The 20,671-nt window shown below is 45.1% G+C and overlaps 1 protein-coding gene across 2 annotated transcripts in view; it reads left to right on the top strand.

Annotated features, from left to right (window-relative positions):
* Positions 1 to 1,700: 1,700 nt before the first annotated feature.
* C8H1orf146 (chromosome 8 C1orf146 homolog) overlaps positions 1,701 to 20,671 on the top strand; it is a 31,330-nt gene continuing 12,359 nt past the window's right edge. For both annotated transcript variants that reach the window (XM_077278167.1, XM_077278165.1), the window contains exons 1-3: positions 1,701 to 1,831; positions 4,464 to 4,557; positions 19,888 to 20,056. In XM_077278167.1, coding sequence (XP_077134282.1) covers positions 1,763 to 1,831; positions 4,464 to 4,557; positions 19,888 to 20,056 — 332 coding nt within the window. In that variant the 5' untranslated portion in view covers positions 1,701 to 1,762. The remainder of the gene's footprint in view (positions 1,832 to 4,463; positions 4,558 to 19,887; positions 20,057 to 20,671) is intronic.

Genomic DNA, 20,671 nt, shown 5'->3' with positions numbered 1-20,671 from the left:
ATTGCTTACCAAGTCTGTTATATCCCAATTCTTAACTGATATCACTCCTGCACTGTACATTTCCATACCACTGTGTGTATGTATGTATATATATTTCTTTGAAAAAAGATAAAATTACTGTGACTGGGTGTACGGCAGAGCAAGAAGGGACAACAGGCCAAGGGATGATTCCACAGATTTATTATCAAGAACGCTGGAACAACACATGCAGGTAGATCTACAGAGTCCACAATTAGTCCAATGGAACAGGTTCGGGGGCACCTCCCGATAATCCTTGCGCCAGCTAACAAAGCAATAGTCCACACGAGTCCAAGGGATCCCAAAACAATCCCACGAACGATGAGATATGTCCTCAGCTCAAGTCTCGCCCCGTTCGCTTCCGCAGTCCCAGATGGACGTGGGGTCTTGCCTCAGCTAAGAATCCCCACTCCTTCTTCAAGGATCAACTAACATCTGATCTCAAAATAAGAATGGATTGTCTGAGCTCCTGGGATCCGCCCATGAAGGGGGTAGGGGTCACACCTTCTATTCAATGGTTGGGTCCATCAGAAGATTCTAGACTGGTGGGCTCCACTTAGTCTATGTAGTATGTACATTTGACTAGCCACCTGCTGTGAGGAAGAATGGCTATTCCTTCACTAGTGATGATGACAAAGCTTAATTACATTATAGCTTAGGGCTGCAAGTATTGGGGGAAGGAGACATATTGTTACAGGTGAACTCCCAGCACAAGAAAATACATAAATTACAGCTAATAGAAACCAGAGAACAGTTACATACATCAAATGGCATATTATTCAAATACAGGACAGGGCAAAAGTACATATCATGACAATCACTGCTACATTTTTAAACCTTGTAAAATGCCAACAAAATAAAACATTTTACAAATGGTGCTAAAGTAAAGCAGACATGAGGAAAATGTTATGTATTCATATTTTTGTGTGGTATGACCATCTGAATTAAAGGGATAATCATTCAAAGTTTGAAAATGGCCATTTTTTGGAAATTTGACAAATTTCTGATATTTTTAGAAATAAATGTAAACATATCAACTTAAATTTACCATTACCTTAAAGTATGATGTGTCCCAAAAAAAAACAAATCTCAAAATCAATAGGATATGTTATAGCATTGCAGAGTTATAAGTATGTAAAGTGGGTTAAACAGGGGACACATTTCTCCTGATTTGGGGATCAGTGAGGGACTTAGCAGTTACCACCTATCCTATTGATACATTATATGTTGTTATAACTGAAAACATCCCTTTCAGGGAATGTGCACACGTTGCGGATTTTGCTGCGGATCCGGCCCTGCGGATTCGCTGCAGTTTTCCATGCGTTTACAGTACCATATAAACCTATAGAAAACAAAATCTGCAGCACACATGCTGCAGAATAAACCGCGCGGAAATGTAGCGTTGTTTATTCCGCGTCATGTCAATTCTTTGTGTGCATTCTGCAGCGGTTTACACCTGCTCCATGATAAGAATTCGCACAAAATCCGCAAAAAAAAAAAAACGTGGTAAATGCGGTAATTTCACAGGTAATCCGCAGTGCGGTTTACCTGCGGATTTACCAAAATCAGTCCGGAAAAATCTGCAGAGTAATCCGCAGCGTGTGTATGTGGCCTAAAAAGGTCTTGATAGAGATTTTATAAGAGTCAACATATTTTATGTTCTATGTAATCATTTATTCCTTCAGTTGTTTCTGTTTTTGAGTGTACCTAATCATCCTCACCTCAACCAGAAGCTGCAATAATAATGGCTCCTCCAGATGCAAAACTGGCAGAGGATTGGAGCACCACTGTGATCGTGAGCAATTCTTTGCAGGTACAGGAACCTAATCATGATGTTTTCTACCTAAGCGTATTTCTTCTTTCCATTCTAAAAAAAAATACAGCAACTTCTAGAATACACCAGCCAGCAGGAATTCATTACTTGTTATAAGAAGCCCTGCTATTGCTTGCAAGTCTAAATGACCAGACTATTAATTTAGAGAAAATAGTTACATAGCCTAGAGCCATATATTATTCCTAGAGGAAAAAGGTCTGAACTTGCTAATCTTATAAGGAGGAAATTATCAGCAAGTAACCCATCCTCATTTAGTAATTTAAAATGTAAATCTGTGAATAGTATTTCAGCATCTGAGCCAAGTTTACAACAGTTTGCAAAATACAGGCAATTTTATGTCTGACTATTCTTAAATTTTTCAGCCATCATAGTGCCTCGCATAAAAAAAAAAAAAAATACCATACGTGGTTTCTTCCTTTTCTTTTTTCGTAGTTTTACTACGCATGTGCTAAAAAGGCTGACAGAAGTTGACTTCTGAAATAGAAGGACTAGCACTGAGGAGGAGCAGGATCCTTCATCCCGAGTGAGCTCTGTAGAAGCACCAGCAGTTGCGGTGCCGCAAATTAGGAATGCTTTCAAATCAGAGATTATTGAGAAAAATGCAATGAGAATGAATAATTGAGAAATATAAATCAAACCAATACTTTGTGTGACCACCCTTTTTTCTGCAAAACAACAATTCTTCAGGCTACTCATGTACATAGTTTTTGCAGGAAATTGAGAGGATGTTCCAAACATCTTGGAGAACTAACCACAGATCGTTTATTGAGGTTAGCTTGAGCCAATCCTTCAGTCTCTTTATGTAATCCACAACTGACTTGATTGATCATGCTGAGCATTGATCATGCTGAGATCAGTGCTCTATTGAGGCCATGTTATTGCTTACAGGATTGACCTTCTTTATGCTGAAGGAAATTATTGTGCTCCAAATTTATTCTGCAACAGGACAACAACCTGCAATCAGTTAGATTCCTCCCTGATGGTATTGCATGCATGATAGATAAATACCTCCCGATGTGTCTCATCTTCTGCACTAAGTTACCTTGGCCAACCACTGTGTCTACAGTGCTCAATGCTGAGAAATAAATGCAGATACTGACCTTTCATGCAATACCACCAGGGAAACATCTGATTGGCTCTAAAATTATTCTGTAGCAGGACAACAACCCCAGCCATACAGTCAAGATAATTGAGAACTATACTTAGTGTAAGGAAGTGTTAGGGCTAGCAGAACGCACCAAATTAGGAAGATGGTATAAGGTGAATTCGCAGCCCGGGGTCCACCGTGCAGAGATGGAACCTGCTGCTGAGTATTGATGGAATATCTGGCAGTATAATGTGGATACACACATGGGTTAGCTTCACCCGGTATGAAGGAAGCGAACCCTGTTGCGTCACAGGGCCGCAGTACCGCACAAAGAGCGCAAGCAAGGAGTCACAGAACTCTATCCCAAGACTCAGGGAAAGAGTTCCTCCAGACCTCTTGCGCTCGACACCGCTACTGGGGTGTCAGAGATAAACAGAAACAATAAATGCACAAGAGTGCGTGCAGTGCCGCTCTGGCGGACGCCACTAACCACCCAGACTTGGGTCAGGAAAGCGCTCTATTAACACACGGCGCCGCACTGGCGGTCACTGCAATCAGATGCTGTATCATGTGTTAGGTGCAGGTAGCACTGTCGGTGCGCTAGATAGCAAGCATCCACCATTCACGAGCAGTCAACAACACTAGGAAGGGGGATGATTAAAGAGCGACAGTCACACATCTACACACACACACACACACACACACACACACACACACACGTTTTCAAGTATACACTAGCGAATGGCCATGCGAACCTTTTATAGCGGCAGTGCTAGGGGACCTTCCAGATAGTCCAATAGGAGCCGCAACAGGACCTGAGCATGTGACCCCCAACCTCCAATGGGAGGTCGTCCCGTGGGCATGCTCAGTATGGAAAAAGCAGGACTTAGTCCCAGAAGGAACTGCTCGCTGTTGATCAGTGCTGGCTACAAAGGCAGAGCCTGGAAGGATGGCAGTAACCAGTTGCACAGTATCAGCTTGAGCCAGACGCTGGGACCGATGTCTCCGCTGAGCAGGCTCCACTGTGGCTGCAGAAGAATGGGAGACCGCAGCCGAGATGGTTCGAGATTCCCCCTGTGCAGAGGCGGGAACTTGACACCTAACAGAAAGAGCAAGGATCATGGAAATGATTGTGTGGCCCCCACAGAGCCCTGATGTCAAAATCCTAGAGTCTGTCTGAGATTACATGAAGAGACCAAAGGATCATATAGCCACAGAAAATCTGTGGTTAGTTTCCCAAAATGTTTTGAACAACCTTCCTGCCAAGTTGCTTCAAAAACTGTTTTCAAAGCAGCATCAATTCTAGGTACATTTTGCACAAATTGCAGTCGCACCAAATATTGATTTGGATTTATTTTTTCATTCACTTTGATAAATTATTTTTTATCAAATAAAATGCACTCTTTACAGTGCAGTATTTTTTCAACTACCTGAAACATTTGTACAATATGGTGTGTACGTATATAAATATTTATTCACACATAAAATTATATATTCTGTCATTTGTTTCTGATATTCCTCCAGGAACATGAGGTGATTATGTCTTTGCGGAATCAACAACATAAAATTCGTTTTTCAGAGTCTGTGCTAACTGGATCTATAATTTTTCCCCTTTCCGGTATGTTACTAGTGATAGCTGACATTATTGAATTTTATTGGTTACAGAGACTTTGTCCGAGATTTAATTTGCAGACCACAGACAGTGTTCAAATATTGTTAGCTAGCAGGACATAAAATGTATCAGTCTCAACACTAAAACCACATGACTAACATTGTGCAGTTCTACCTTGTGCTGCCAAAACTGCTTTGACCATTCGAGGTGGGGTAAACTTCTTAAACTCTCTGATGTTCTATTGAATCTGGGACTAATGCTTTTACAGCAAATCCTTTACAGGGGATTTGCAACACTTTTTAAAATCTTTATAATATGATATTCCATTCTTCACATGTCAATTAAGATCTCTCAAAATAGCCTACTTTCTGTTTTAGGCATTTTCTGATTATTCGTTCACTGGTGTAAGCTTGTTTGTTTACTTGCTGCACTTCCTGTCTCTGGCAGTCTTCTGTTCTTGCATGCTACTGCACATGAGCAGTAGGTATGCAGGCCACTTTTATGTGTGGTCCTGGGGAGAGCCTGGAGAGGCGGACTAGGTGACTACCTGACTTCGCTAAAGCCTCTGATGGTGGGTTTAGACTTTGTTCCAGATTAATGCCAGGTGTTACTCCAAGATGGACCCACGGAGTCGTGGTAGCTGACCCCCAAGGGGGACATAAAAAGCGGGATCGCCCAGAAACTGGTTAGCAGGAGTGTACGGCTGGGAGACAGGTGCAGGATCTGTCACAAGCAGGACTGGTACAGGAACACAGGACGTCTACCGGTACAGGGTCACAGGTGCAGGTAAAAAGATGCAGGATCAGACTGAGCAGGACTAGGCACAGTCAGGATGGATACAGGTGTGGGTGCAGCAGTGTGGACAGGAACAGGTGCAGACAGGATCAGAGAGCACGGGTACACGGACCTAACAAGTAGGATATACACAGATTAAAGTTGTTAAGGCATCCCAATAAGGGAGGATGCCTTATATACCAAACGCCTCCCAACTATTGGCTAGGGTCATTTTTAGCAGCACAGGCGCCTTAAGATGCAGGAATCGCGCACCCCAACCACTCCCAGGAGACCTGCATGCTGTGCGCAGGTCCTGGAAGAAAGCAGACGCCGGAGGAGCATGGATAGGCAAGTGAACAAGCCAGATTCCCTGCTTGGGGGAGGAAGGGGATCCATGCAGGAGCGCCGGCGCTGCTGTAACAGTACCCCCTCTTCTTTAAGCCTGCAAGGAATTTCTGTAGAAGTGGAAAAATAATATTTTCTTTGGACTCCAACAACCTCTCTTAAGGTTCAAATCCCTTTCAATCAACTAAGAAAAATGTCTTTCCTCTCACCCTCTTCGAGGCCAAGATAGTCTTTACTTTGAAGACATCCTCAGAGCTGGTGGGAGCAGGCATGACATCAGGATCCTTGAAGAAGCGGCTTGATATGACTGGCTTCAGGAGGGACACAACTTCATACGCTAAGACGTCCTCTCTGGAGTGGCTTTAGTGTCCTCCCATTTCTTCGCGAAATCCTTTGTAAAAGCATCGGCTGCTGGTAAGTCAGAAGTGGCCGACACCCGCAGAGGGATTCCTGGCTGTTGCCCAAAAACAATGAAGAATGGAAAACTTGCAGAAGATTCACTTATGTGGTTGTTATAGAACTCTGACCATGGTAAGAGCTTGGCCCAATCATCATGATATGCGTTTGTGAAGTGCCGCAGGAAATTGGCCAGAATCTGGTTAATTCTTTCTACCTATCCGTTGGATTGTGAGTGGTATGCAGACAAAAAAATCCAGGACAACATTCAGAAGTTTACACATAGCTTGACAGAATCTGGACGTGAACTGGATACTTCAATCGGACATGATTTGACGAGGGAATCTGTGAAGACAGAAGATGTGCCGGATGAATTTCTCTGCAATTTCTGGAGTGGACGAAAGACCTGCTAACAGTGAAATGTGCCATCTTTGTTAACAACTCTCGGTCGCTAATTGCGTAGTTGCACTCCAGCGGAAGAGAAGGCTTGGGGAAGATCCCACAGGTACGGGTTATGGATAGATGAGAGTGGTCCGAGATGAGAAATGTGGAATTAATTGCCGGTAGTAGTTAGCGAATCACTGGATAGTTTTAATGATGTCAGGGCGCTGCACCCCCAAAGGATGGAAGACACCTGCTCTGGTTCCATCTCTAGGCCTGTGTCCGAGATGATATAACCTAGGAAAGGGAGAGAAAAGGGGAGGACTGCAGAGAAGATTAAGATCTCATTAAGGTAAACCACAACAAAGTGTAAAGGAGGTCTCCTAAGATGTTCAGAAATTCTTGGAAGACAGCTGGGGTATTACTGAGACCGAACGGCATAATTGATAATGACCGTCATAGGAGTTGAAAGCTATCCTCCATTCACCTCCTCAACGATAAGATTGTAAGCTCTTAGGCTGCTTTCACAGTAGCGTCGGCCCGACGTACCGAAGCATACTGTGAAGAAAATGCCCGGCGTTGGCAGCGGAAGCAGTCTTAAGACGCTTCCGCTGCTTCATTGTAAGGTACGGGGAGGAGGGGGCGGAGTTTCGGCCACGCATGCGCGGTCGAAAATGGCGGTCCCGACGCACAAAAAAAGTTACATGTAACGTTTTTTGTGGCGGTGGTGCGCCAAAACACAACGCAGCCGTCGCACGACGGTTGCGACGTGTGGCACTGCGTCGGTAATGTTAGTCTATGGGGAAAAAATGCATCCTGCAGACAACTTTGTAGGATGCGGTTTTTCTCCACAACGACGCATTGCGACATGCAGTGCACGACGCTAGTGTGAAAGTAGCCTTAGCAGACCCAGCTTGGTAAAGATCCTAGCACCTCTGAGGCGGTCGAACAACTTCGAAATCCAATAATAGCAACAAATACCTGTTCTCAACCATGATCTGATTGAGTCACCTCTAGTTAATGCAAGGTCGGAGAGTCCAGCCGGCTTCTGCTGGTGAAGAGGACTTCTGAATGAAACCCCTAGCCAAATTTTCTTTGACATACTCAGACATGGCTAGGGTCTCTGCCTAGGACAGAGGGTAAATACGGCCTCATGGTGGGGAGGATTCTGGAAGCAGGTCTATAGGGCAGTTGTACTATGTGAAGCTAACGTCTATGCTTCTATTTTGTCAAAAACGGCCGCATATGATCAGTAGGCGACAAGGTGGAACCACCAGCGGCCAGACTGCCCATACGGGTACAAAACAATTTTCAGGACAAGATTGACCTGACAGGCTAGGGAGCACACTGATCTCAGTGTGAGGCATTCCTATACAGAGCTCTACTTGCTCAGTGACCACCCGAGTGGCTTTGGATAAGGGCTTCCCATTGACAGATGACACTAATATCCTGGAGTTGTTGAATGGGGATCTGATAGCGATCTACCACTGCTTGCTGTATGAAGTTTCCTTCCCCACTGGAATCTAGATAAACTGTCTCAACGAACCGAGAACTTCCACAAGTCACAGATACGGTCAGGATCAATGGCAGATAGGAATTGCTCTTGCCCAGGTAGCCTCTCCTAGCAATTCTAGGCTTAGGAGTTTCCCAGTTTCTTGGGACAAGAGCGAATGAAATAGCCGGTTTCTCCACAATAGATGCACTGGTATTGGCCTACAGCCAGACTGGCGTGACGTCTGAGGAGGGATAAGGCAGAAGTCGTAATGGCCTGGTTTGTCAAACAGCTTGCAGAACACCTTCAGGATGGTTTGCAGGTCTGAGATTATTGTATCTTTTTCCACAAGGGGCTGAGCCATGCCAGGGCCTCTACTCCCAAGAGGAGACATTAGAAAGGCTACCTTCACCTGATCGGAGGAAAACTGGTGGGCCAACAGGTCAAACTGCAGTGAGCACTGGTTGATTAAACCTCTGCATTTCTTATGATCTTAGTCCAAACGTGGTGATGCAGACAGACGGAGTCTAGGATTTGAAACATGACTTGTAGATTGGATGTTCACTGCCAAAGTTGCTGCAGATTGAACCGGAGCGGATGCGGTCACGATGTCAGAGCATCGAGATGGGTTTTAACAGTCTGCAGGCAAGATAGGACCTTGTCTTGCTGATCTGACAGGTCATCTCGTAGTACAGGTCCGAGAATGGAAAGGTATGAGTCAACGAGTTCCATGGCCTTAGCAAAGTGTTACAGGTGACCACCTGACTCTTTGCTAGAGCCCCTGATGGTGGAGTTAGACGTGGCTCTAGGTGGACACCAAGTGTTACTCCATCTGACCCCCAAGGAGGACAGGAACACAGGATGGCCACAAGTATAGGGTCATGAGTGAAGGTACACAGGTGCAAAATCAGGACTAGGTACGATCATTCTTCCTTGGAAAATTCTTCCAGTTCTGTGAAATTCCTGGGTCATCGTGCATGCATTGCTCTTTTGAGGTCTAGTCACAGATTTTCAGTGATGTTGAGATCAGGGGACTGTGAGGGCCATTGTAAAACATTCAGCTTGCGCCTTTTCAGGCAGTCTATTGTGGATTTTAATATGTTTAGGATCATTATCCATTTGTAGAAGCTATCCTCTTTTCAGCTTCAGCTTTTTTATGGATGGTATTATTTTTGCATCAATAATTTGTTGAAATTTAACTGAATCCATTCTTCCCTCTACCTGTGAAATGTTCTGTGCCCTTTTTTATCCACAAATACCTCTGATCATTGTGGTCAAAGAGTTCTATTTTAACCTTATGGACCATAGGACTTGCTTCCAAAACACATCAGCTTGTTTAGATTATTATTTTATTACTATTTATTTATATAGCACCATTAATTCCATGGTGCTGTACATGAGAAAGGGGTTACATACAGGGTTATAGATATCGTTTACAGTAAACAGGTTTACAGTGAGACTGGTACAGAGGGGAGAGAACCCTGTCCTTGCGGACTTACATTCTATGGGATAGTGGGGAAGAGACAGAAGGTAGGGGTGAGGCGGCGGCTCTGGAGGTGGTGAGGCGGCGGCTTGGCGATGGTGAGGCAGCAGCTCTGGCGGTGGTGAGGCGGCAGCATGGTTATTATAGGCTGTAGGCTTTCCTGAAGAGATGGGTTTTCAGGATCCGCGGGTGGTGGATAATCGGACGTGTTGAGGCATGGAATTCCAGAGGATGGGGGATATTCGGGAGAAATCTTGGAGGCGGTTGTGTGAGGACCGAATAAGTGTGAAGAGTAGGAGGTCTTAGGAAGATCGAAGATTACGTGAGGGAAGATATTGGGAGATTAGTTCAGAGATATAGGGAGGGGACAGGTTGTGGATGGCTTTGTAGATCAATGTTAGTAGTTTGAACTGGATTCGTTGGGGAATTGGGAGCCAGTGGAGGGATTTGCAGAGGGGAGAAGCAGGGGAGTAGCGAGGAGGTGGATTAGCCGGGCAGCAGAGTTGAGGACAGACTGGAGGGGTGCAAGAGTTAGCTGGGAGGCCACAGAGGAGGGTGTTGCAGTAATCGAGGCGGGAGATGATGAGAGCATGCACAAGAGTTTTGGTAGATTGTGGGCTGAGGAAGGAACGGATTCTGGAAATATTTTTGAGTTGGAGGTGACAGGAGGTGGCAAGAGCTTGGACGTGAGGTTTGAAGGACAGGGCAAAGTCGAGAGTTACCCCGAAGCAGCGGATTTCAGGTGCGGGAGAGCGTGATGCCATTTACCATAATAGATAGATCGGGTAGGGGAGATACGTGAGGTGGGGGAAAGATGATGAATTCGGTTTTGTCTACATTGAGTTCTAGGAAGTGAGAGGTGAAGAAGGAGGATATGGCTGACAGACACTTCGGGATTCTGGACAGCAGGGAGGTGACATCTGGGCCAGAGAGTTAGATCTGAGTGTCGTCTGCATACAGGTGGTACTGGAAACCATGGGACTTTATGAGTTGTCCTAGGCCAAGGGTATAGATGGAAAAAAGTAGGGGCCCTAGGACAGAGCCTTGAGGGACTCCAACACAGAGAGGGCAGGATGAGGAGGTAGTGTGGGAGTGGGAAACGCTAAATGTGCGGTTGGACAGGTATGAGGCAATCCAGTACAGGGCAAGGTCTTTGATGCCAAGGGAAGAAAGAATCTCTAGCAGTAGGCAGTGATCGACTGTGTCGAAAGCAGAGGACAAGTCAAGAAGGAGGAGGATGGAGAACTGTCTGTTAGCTTTGGCTGTGACTAAGGGTACCGTCACACAGTGAAATTTCCATCGCTACGACGGTACGATTCGTGACGTTCTAGCGATATCGTTACGATATCGCAGTGTCTGACACGCAGCAGCGATCAGGGACCCTGCTGAGAATCGTACGTCGTAGCACATCGTTTGGAACTTTCTTTCGTCGCTTGATCACCCGCTGACATCGCTGGATCGTTGTGTGTGACAGCGATCCAGCGATGTGTTCGCTTGTAACCAGGGTAAACATCGGGTAACTAAGCGCAGGGCCGCGCTTAGTAACCCGATGTTTACCCTGGTTACAAGCGTAAACGTAAAAAAAACAAACAGTACATACTCACATTCCGGTGTCTGTCCTCCGGCGTCTCAGCTTCTCTGCACTGTGTGAGCGCCTGCCGGCCGGAAAGCGGGCACAGCGGTGACGTCACCGCTCTGCTTTCCGGCTATGGCGCTTACACAGTGGAGAGAAGCAGAACGCCGGGGACAGACACCGGAATGTGAGTATGTACTGTTTTTTTTTTTTACGTTAACGCTGGTAACCAGGGTAAACATCGGGTTACTAAGCGCAGCCCTGCGCTTAGTAACCCGATGTTTACCCTGGTCACCCGGGGACTTCGGCATCGCTCCAGCGCCGTGATTGCAAAGTGTGACCGCAGTCTACGACGCTGGAGCGATATTCATACGACGCTGCGACGTCACGAATCGTGCCGTCGCAGCGATGGAAATTTCACTGTGTGACGGTACTCTAAGGCTACTTTCACACTAGCGTCGGGAACAACCCGTCGCTGTGCGTCGGGCCGACGTTCCCGACGCTAGCGTGGTCTCCGCCGCACAACGGGGGCAGCGGATGCATTTTTCCCACGCATCCGCTGCCCCATTGTGAGGTGCGGGGAAGTGCGGGGAGGTGGGGGCGGAGTTACGGCCGCGCATGCGTGGTCGGAAAAAGCGGACCGTCGGGAGCAAAAAACGTTACATGTAACGTTTTTTTTCTCCCGACGGTCCGCTACCACACGCCAAAGCGTCGCAAAACGGACGCACCGTTTGGCAATGCGTCGCAAATGCGTCGCTAATGTTAGTCTATGACGAAAAAACGTATCCAGCAAGAACTTTTGCTGGATGCGTAGTTTCGGCAAAACGACGCATTTGCGACGTATTGCAGTTAACGCTAGTGTGAAAGTAGCCTCAGTCATTAGTAATTTTTGTCAGGGCAGTTTCGGTGGAGTGGTGGGGGCGGAAGTCAGATTGGAGGTTGTCAAGGAGAGTTAGATGAGAGGTGGGAGGAAAGTTGAGCATGGACATGCTGCTCAAGGAGCTTTGAAGCAAACGGGAGCAGTGATATGGGGCGATAGCTGAGCATAGCAGTTGGGTCAAGGTTAGTTTTTTTGAGGATGGGTGTGATGGTGGCAAGTTTGAAGGCAGTTTCAAGATGTTCTTTTGCGTACTTCGGATGCTGAATTTTATGGTGAGGACACCAGATGTTTTTCCCTTCCCCATGACAGCACCGGTACATGAGAGATGGTCCCGCCCCCAAGAACAGGAAACCTGCATAGGAGATAAAAGATGGGGGCGGCACCTCTCTCCTCAGTTTGGTTTCCTGTTCTTGCGGGGAACCTGCGGTGCTGCATGGGGAGAGGTCTCCCTTGCTTTGCCGGTCTCTGACCGAGGTCCGCGGTGGGAGCAGCGGTGGCGGCGTGTGCGCGTCGCCTCCATACCTGGAGCTGCAGATGCGTCTTTCCCACTGGGGACTCCCCGGCGTCCGCTCCTGGCCGGAGGCTGGGCCGAGGGAGAAAAGTGAGCGTACCCATCACGACGCTGGCGCCGACTGAATGGGGGAACTTCCGGGATTGAACCGGAAGTGACGCTACACGCTGAAGAAGCGGTGTGCTGACACTCCCCGGGGGGGAGAAAGTTCAGAGACGCACACACCGCTTCCTGCCCGCCATATTTAAAAGTGCAAGGCGGCAAGCAGGCGCTGGGAACAGTCTCCTGCAGGATGGCAGATCTGAAGGAATCGACGATCCCAGCTGAAATCCCACAGCCTGTCGTGGTACTAAGGGTCCGGTGGGTGAGTGCCTTTGTAAGGCAAAAAACATGTCAGTGACACTGTGTTCTTTGTATATATGCAGGGAAAAAAAGTCACCTCTAAACAAAAGCATAAAGTATGTGCACTCTGTGATAGAAGCCTCCCCAAAACGTATGAAAAGCGTATGTGCCGCTCATGCATAGAAAAAACGGTGTCTGAAGAGTCTTCATCTTTGCTTCAGAATATAAAAGATATTGTTAGAAGCGAAGTACAAAGCACTGTAAAGGAGCAGTTAAAACATCATGGATTGCAGAGCTCCGTAAACCCATTCCCTACGTCTGCCCAGGCATCTGACGTAGAATCCGAGGGTGAACTGGGTGAGCTTCCGCCCGACGAGGGTTCGGACCTGGACTCTTCAGATGAAGAGTGTGGCCGGCCTTATGTGTTATCAGAAGATGTGGGGAAGTTGCTAAAACTGGTCAGGTCCACCCTGGGGGTTGAGACGCCAAAAGAGAAGCAAACAGTTCAGGACTCTATGTTCAGTAATTTGGAGGATAAGAAACGAAAAGTTTTCCCGTTTCATGATAACATTCTAAATCTCATTAAAAAAGAATGGAAAAAACCGAATAAAAAGATTTCAGTTCCCCAGGCCTTAAAACGTAAATATCCCTTTAGTGAGGAAATTTGCGAGAAATGGGAAAAGGCGCCTAAGTTGGACGCGGCTATCGCAAGTACCTCCAGGGGCATAGCACTTCCCTTCGAGGACATGGGGGCCCTAAAAGACCCCCTAGATAAAAAGGCGGATGCCTTTCTAAAATCAACCTGGGAGGCCTCAACTTGGGCGTTTAAACCTGGAGTAGCGGCTACTTGTACTGCCCGTGCCATGGTTAAATGGCTGGAGGAACTTAGCGACCAAATAAAAAACAAATGTCCAAGAGACAGACTTCTAGAAGTCATCCCTCCACTTCAAAATGCAGCGGGATTCCTGGCGGACGCTGCCATTGATTCTGTGCGGTTTGCTGCCCGGGCTAGTGCCCTTTCAAATTCAGGAAGAAGGGCGTTATGGTTAAAGAACTGGAATGCTGATTTCCAATCCAAAGTGAAGCTCTGTGCAGTCCCCTGTGAGGGTCAATATCTATTCGGCAGCGCTTTAGATGAGATTTTAGAAAAAGCGGCGGACAAGAAAAAACACTTCCCTCCACCTCCCTTCTTTAGACGACGTTGGTATGACAATCGTCGGTCCTTTCGAGGATCAGGTAGGGGCCGAGGCCGCCCAACGGATAGAACCACACGGGGGAAACCCTGGGGTGAGAAAAGAGAAAGAGGTTTTCTTTTCAATAAACCCCCAAAACCAGATCCTAAACAATGACGCCATATTCCAGGTGGGAGGAAGGTTACGGTTTTTTGTCCATCAGTGGGTAACCTTACAGCCGTCCCAATGGATAATCAACTTGTTATCAGACGGTCTACGGTTAAATTTCATCTCCCTTCCTCCCCACCGAATAAAAGTTACTCGTGTGGCCAAAAAGAACCAGTTAGTTCTCGAAAAAGAAGTTCGTCTTCTTCTAGACAAGAAAGTCCTGGTAAAAGTACCTTCACAGGAAATAGGAAGGGGATTTTACAGCACCCTTTTCCTCACTCCAAAACCGGATGGATCTTTAAGAACTATTTTCAATCTAAAAGAATTAAACAAATTCATCCGAGTAGAAAAATTCAAAATGGAGACTCTGAGAACGGCGGTAAAACTGCTGTATCCAGGATGTTATATGGCAGTGATAGACCTTACCGATGCCTATTATCATGTGCCAATCAGCAGAGAGCATCAACAATTCCTGAGGTTGGTTGTGCAGCTGGGGCAGGTCTACACCCATCTACAATACCAATGTCTCCCCTTTGGGGTATCGGTAGCTCCTCGTATTTTTACAAAAATAATTTCGGAAGTAGCATCCTTCGTAAGGAGAGAAAACATTCTGCTAGTGCCCTATTTAGACGATTTCCTCTTGATAGCAGACAATCAAGAAGATTGCATAAAAGCAGTTACAACAGTACGAGAGCTACTAACCAAACTAGGGTGGATAATAAACTTAAAAAAATCAAGATTGATTCCAGCCCAGATACAGGAGTTCCTGGGGATCCAATTAAATTCAATCAAACAGGTCTGTATCCTTCCAGACAGGAAAATCGAGGTCATAAAACAAAGAATAACACAAATACAGGTGGCCCAATACGTCTCGGTGAGGGAAGCCATGTCTCTCCTAGGCATGCTTACTGCAACAATTCCGGCGGTCCAATGGGCACAACTTCATTCAAGAGACCTACAGTGGGAGATCCTGTCAGAACAAACAAGAATACCCTACAATCTAAACCGAAAAATCGTATTGTCACAACATGTCCGGGACTCTCTAAGCTGGTGGCTAGATTCCGGGAATCTAAAAAAAGGGGTCCCATGGTCAATCCAGAATCCGGTGGTACTGACCACGGATGCGAGCCCGTTAGGTTGGGGAGCACACCTATCAGATCGGATCCTACAGGGTCTATGGGATCCACAGATGCAATCAGCCTCCTCAAACCTGAGGGAATTGACAGCAGTAAGGCAAGCAATTCTTCATTCAGAAGAAGACCTCAAAGGAAAACATTTAGTAGTATTGTCCGACAACAGCACAACGGTGTCGTATATAAATCGACAGGGAGGAACCAGATCAAGTTCCCTAATGGAAGAAGCAGGAAGATTATTTCTTTGGGCCGAAAACCACCTTTTATCCCTCACAAGTACACACTTAAAGGGGTCGGAAAACTTTGTCGCAGATTTTCTGAGTCGTCACGTCCTGCACCAGGGCGAGTGGTCGCTAAATCAAAGAATATTTGGAGAAATCTGTGCAGTCTGGGGGCTTCCTCAAGTGGATCTTTTTTCCACAAGGCAGAATCGAAAAGTAAAAAGGTTCTACTCTCTAAACCCGAAAGAGAACCCGGAAGGAGTAGATGCGTTACTACACCAATGGAAATTCCAACTAGCCTATGCGTTTCCCCCGATCCCATTGATCCCTACAGTCCTGAAGAAGATCCGAGAAGAGAAATCACGCATAATCTTAATCGCACCCTTCTGGCCAAAGAGAGCTTGGTTCACTTGGCTCAGACGTATGTCCATCTCGGACCCGTGGATACTTCCAGAGGTCCCAGACCTTCTGCACCAGGGTCCGGTGACACATCCTCAGGTTCACAGCCTACACCTCACTGCTTGGAACTTGAGAGGGGACTTCTGCTAGCAAAGGGGTTCTCGGATCCGTTAATTACTACTCTACTGTCCAGTAGAAAAAAAGTCACAACTGATAAATACCAAAAGGTATGGGGAAAATTTTTAGAATTCTCAGGCCGAGGGATAACTGATACCGTTCAGAAGGTCCCTATATCTGAAATCCTAGAGTTTCTCCAAAAGGGTCTGGAGAGGGGATTATCTACCAGCACTCTAAAAGTGCAAGTTTCGGCGCTTAGCGCCTTGTTTGACCAAAAATTGGCTGATCACCCCTGGGTGTGTAGGTTCATTCGGGCCTCCTTTACAGCCAGACCATTCAAACCTCGTCCAAAGGTCGCTCCCTGGGATTTAAATTTAGTTTTAAACGCCTTGACCTCCTCTCCCTTCGAGCCTCTTTCCTCCATATCGGAAAAAGCGCTAACTCTAAAAACAGTTCTCCTGATTGCCCTTACCTCAGCCAGACGCATTAGTGAGCTTCAGGCTATATCTATTGACCCTCCGTATACTGAAATTCTGGAGGATAGGGTAATTATAAAATCTGATCCGGCCTTCTTACCTAAGGTCAACTCGAAATTTCACAGGGACCAGGAGATAATCTTGCCTTCATTCTGTGCCAATCCAAAATCCCAGGGAGAAGAAACCTTCCATTGCTTGGACGTCAGACGTTGCCTTCTTCAATATATAGAAGTGACAAAACCATGGCGACAGTCTACAGCCCTTTTTGTCTCCTTTCAGGGGGCAAACAGGGGAAAAAAGGCCACAAAATCGACTATTGCACGTTGGCTCCGTATGGCTATATCACTTTCCTATTCCTCTTCGGGACAGGTCCCTCCACCTGGTGTTACGGCCCACTCTACGAGGGCTATTTCCACATCTTGGGCAGAGAGGGCAAATGCATCGATAGAGCAAATCTGTAATGCAGCAGTATGGTCTTCTCCCTCTACTTTCTTCCGCCATTATAGATTGAATCTGGGGCTATCAGATCTTGCCTTTGGTAGGAAAGTACTATCTGCTGTTGTCCCACCCTAGAGGTTCTTTCTATTTCTTCCTCTCATGTACCGGTGCTGTCATGGGGAAGGGAAAAAATGATAATTACTTACGGGTAATTTGATTTTCCAGATCCATGACAGCACCGCTCTAGTTCCCGCCCTATCTTGGTGATGGTGTGTGATTCACAAAAAATAAAAAATAAAATCTTAAAAAAAAAAAAAAAAAATCTCAAAAAAAAAAAAAAAAAGACACAAATGAAAGATGGGGCAATAACCACTTAACATAACAATAGATAAATAGTCTTAGAGTTAAATATAATTTTTTATATGCCTAAAACTAACATAGCGGTTACCTTACATTCTCTGTAAACAAACTGAGGAGAGAGGTGCCGCCCCCATCTTTTATCTCCTATGCAGGTTTCCTGTTCTTGGGGGCGGGACCATCTCTCATGTACCGGTGCTGTCATGGATCTGGAAAATCAAATTACCCGTAAGTAATTATCATTTTTCTTCTAATGATTATTCCATGAAGGCCATATATGTGCCGATGTCTCTGAACAGTAGGACAAATGTACCACAAGTCCAGAGTCTGCTGAATCTTTCTGAAGGTCTTTTACACTCACACAGGGGACTTGATTTGTCTGTAGCAATCCTACGAGCAGCTCTCACTGAAATTTTGCTTGGTCTTCCAAACTTTATCTTGAGGTTCCACTGTTCCGGTTAACTGCAATTTCTTAATTACGTTTCAAATGGAGGAAAAGGCAACTCGAAAACGATTTTCTTCTTATAGCCTTCCCCTGCTTTGTGGGCCTCCACCATTTTTATTTTCAGAGTGCTAGGCTTAGAAAAACCCATGGCCGCTGTTTGTTTGTTTTTTAGCACAAGGTTAGAGGATGCTGAATTTTTATAAAGCTGGGAAATTTGCATCACCTGGCCTTTCTTAACGATGATAGTGAACAAGCTATAACACTAACAGGCTATTTAAGGTCTGAAACCTTGGTCAAAGAAATATTTGAGCATACAAATCTCCAAGGGAGCCCAAACTTTTGCACTGGCCTATTTTCCTTTTTGTAATTTTCAAAATGTAAAAGAAAAAAATATATAAATTTTGTCTAAAATACAAAGGAAATGTGTCATCTTTAACTTTAGGCCTTTTAGAGATCATTTCATCTTCAACTTGCTTAGCTGGTCACAATAACAGTAATTTTGACCAGGGGTGCCCAAACTTTTACATGACACTGTATGTAGCAGTAGAAAAAGCTTATATCCACATGAATGTGATGTCTCAGATGATATGTACATTCAGGTACACTGCATGTATTGGGTTAAAATTCATAACCACATGAAAAGTATAATCAGATTTTGGATCTTGAAAATCAACTTTTAGATCTTGTAAATTACCAGGCAAGGTAGGGAATCCTCCATGGATTGGACATAGGATTATTTAGGATGTGCTGGAAAACCCATAAAATCAAGATCTGGTAATTTTGGAGACAGGTTTAACATATTGCTTTATTTTGTCATGTTCCTCAGTTTCTGAATTGCTTTCCATAGTGCATGCTATGCCATTTTTTTTTTTGCCAGTTATTTACATGACATGAAAGAAAATCCAATTCATCAAATGAGGCCTTGTTCTACTGCTCCATGGCCAAGTTCTGTTCCCATCAAAGGCACCATCACTGTCCAGTCTTTGGCTATGCCGTCCCATAAGCAGAAAGCGGTTTTGCCCTGTTTTCTGACACCGCTCAGACCGACAAGTTATTGTTCTCATTCACACTGTTAACCTGGTTTGCTGATGACCTGGTAGACTTCACTGGTTGTCCATCCTTGATCTATTTTTTGGACTAATCAGTGCATACAGGAAATGCCTCAAATGAACAGCAGTTTTGGAGAGTTTGACCTTTGTCAAAGTCACTGAAATCCTGATTTTTGTCTAATTTTCTTTTTTCCCGATGCTTCAATTTAAAAAACCCGAGTGATCACTTGATAGATTGACAGGGTGCAATTATCATAAGATATTCAAAGTTCTTCACTACGTACACCCATGATTTTCATGTCATGTCTGATTGATACACGTTCTTCCATTAAAAACTCTCATAAAATGGAATACTTTGAGCTTTACATATTAACGGAACAATATTGCAAATTAGAGATTATATGTTAATCAGAAATATTCTTCTATTTGTTGGTTAAGACACTTGATTGCAGATGCACCAGAATTAGCGGATCAATGTGCCAAATAACTTACTATGAAAGATGGGGTTTCGAACAGATCTGGACTGAATACCGGTCTCCTGACCTGAACTCAACAGTCTTATAGGCATATATGAGGCTGTTCAGTTCAGGGCAGCAGACCTGAAGTCAATCTGTACATTGTGGTCCATGCTCAAACCGTAAATTTTGGATGTGTGAAGCCATCCAAATGCATACTTGCTCCTAAGAGGGAGTCATTCTCTGATCTGGTTAGTAATTAGGAGGACACCCGTGTTACATATAGAAATGAGTTGTCCAAATGGCTCAATCTATTACTAGAAATTACTTCCTTACATCTGTAAGCTGTTGTCTTACCAGCATAAGGCGCTCTGCATCTGCTAATGGGCAGAACGTTGGCTGAGTGTGGTTCAAATCCCACCACGAACCATCTGCAAGGAGTTTATATGTTCTCCCAGTGTTTGTGTGGGCATCCTCTGGCTTATTTCCACACTCCAAAGGCATACTGATTGGGGCTAACAGTCTAGATTCCATATGGGGACACTGCTGGTAATGGCGGTACAGCGCGGTGGAATTAATGAATTAAGTGAGCAAAATAAATAACTCTCTGCTTCTCTTGTAAGTCTGGTAAGTAATGGCCCTTTTATGTCATTGCATGTTTAATATTTCTACACCAGCAGCTCATAATTACATTGAATGTAGGCAAGCAGTTATTTCTCTCTTTTGAAGGCATAGCATTTTTGCTGGCAGACGCTCAAGAGATCCTTGGCAGTGAGAGAGAAGCAGTCTTTGAGCAAATTCAAGAATTTACATCTATTCATCGAAACAGCTTTTTAGTGATAGTGGCAGCTCTCCATGGACAGGAGGAACGGGACCTAATGTTCAGTATTCAGCTCAGGTAGATCATTTGCATTTCAAATGACTCTCTCTGGATTTGTGCAGCAGCTTGATTGAGGTTTGCGAGTGGTGCAACAATCAATGTAACACAATTCTTCTAGGTTATTATGTGTGCGATTATATATCAGAACTAGTGTGTCAGTTTTTTGTGTGTGATGTGGTTACTATTAGTGTATATATCTATCTACATATACACACAGTAGTTAATCCTACTTCTCACGATGATGCAGGAGCTGTAGTTTTCGAATGAACATTGAGAGAATTGGAATGCTAGTCAGTACATGATTGTAATTATGCAAATCGCATATGATCAGTCACATGATGACTACTCAAACTGCTTCAATGGAATCTGGTAGCAGGATTTATATGCACATCAAGCCCTTTCAATGCCAAATACAGCCATACATTTACATGGCCTGTCTGTTCCTCTGTTACTGAGAAATTAGGATTAGTGAAGAGCGAATATACTCGGTACTCGAGATTTCCCGAGCACGCTCGGGTGTCCTCCGAGTATTTGTAAGTGCTCAGAGATTTAGTTTTCAGCACAGCAGCTGAATGATTTACAGCTACTTGCCAGCATAAGTACATGTGGGGGTTGCCTGGTTGCTAGGGAATC

The sequence above is a fragment of the Ranitomeya variabilis genome, chromosome 8, assembly GCF_051348905.1.
Source record: "Ranitomeya variabilis isolate aRanVar5 chromosome 8, aRanVar5.hap1, whole genome shotgun sequence".
In the NCBI taxonomy this organism is placed as follows: Eukaryota; Metazoa; Chordata; class Amphibia; order Anura; family Dendrobatidae; genus Ranitomeya; species Ranitomeya variabilis.
The sequence above is the reverse complement of the archived record's forward strand: the minus strand, read 5'-3'. Positions and strand labels throughout refer to the sequence as shown.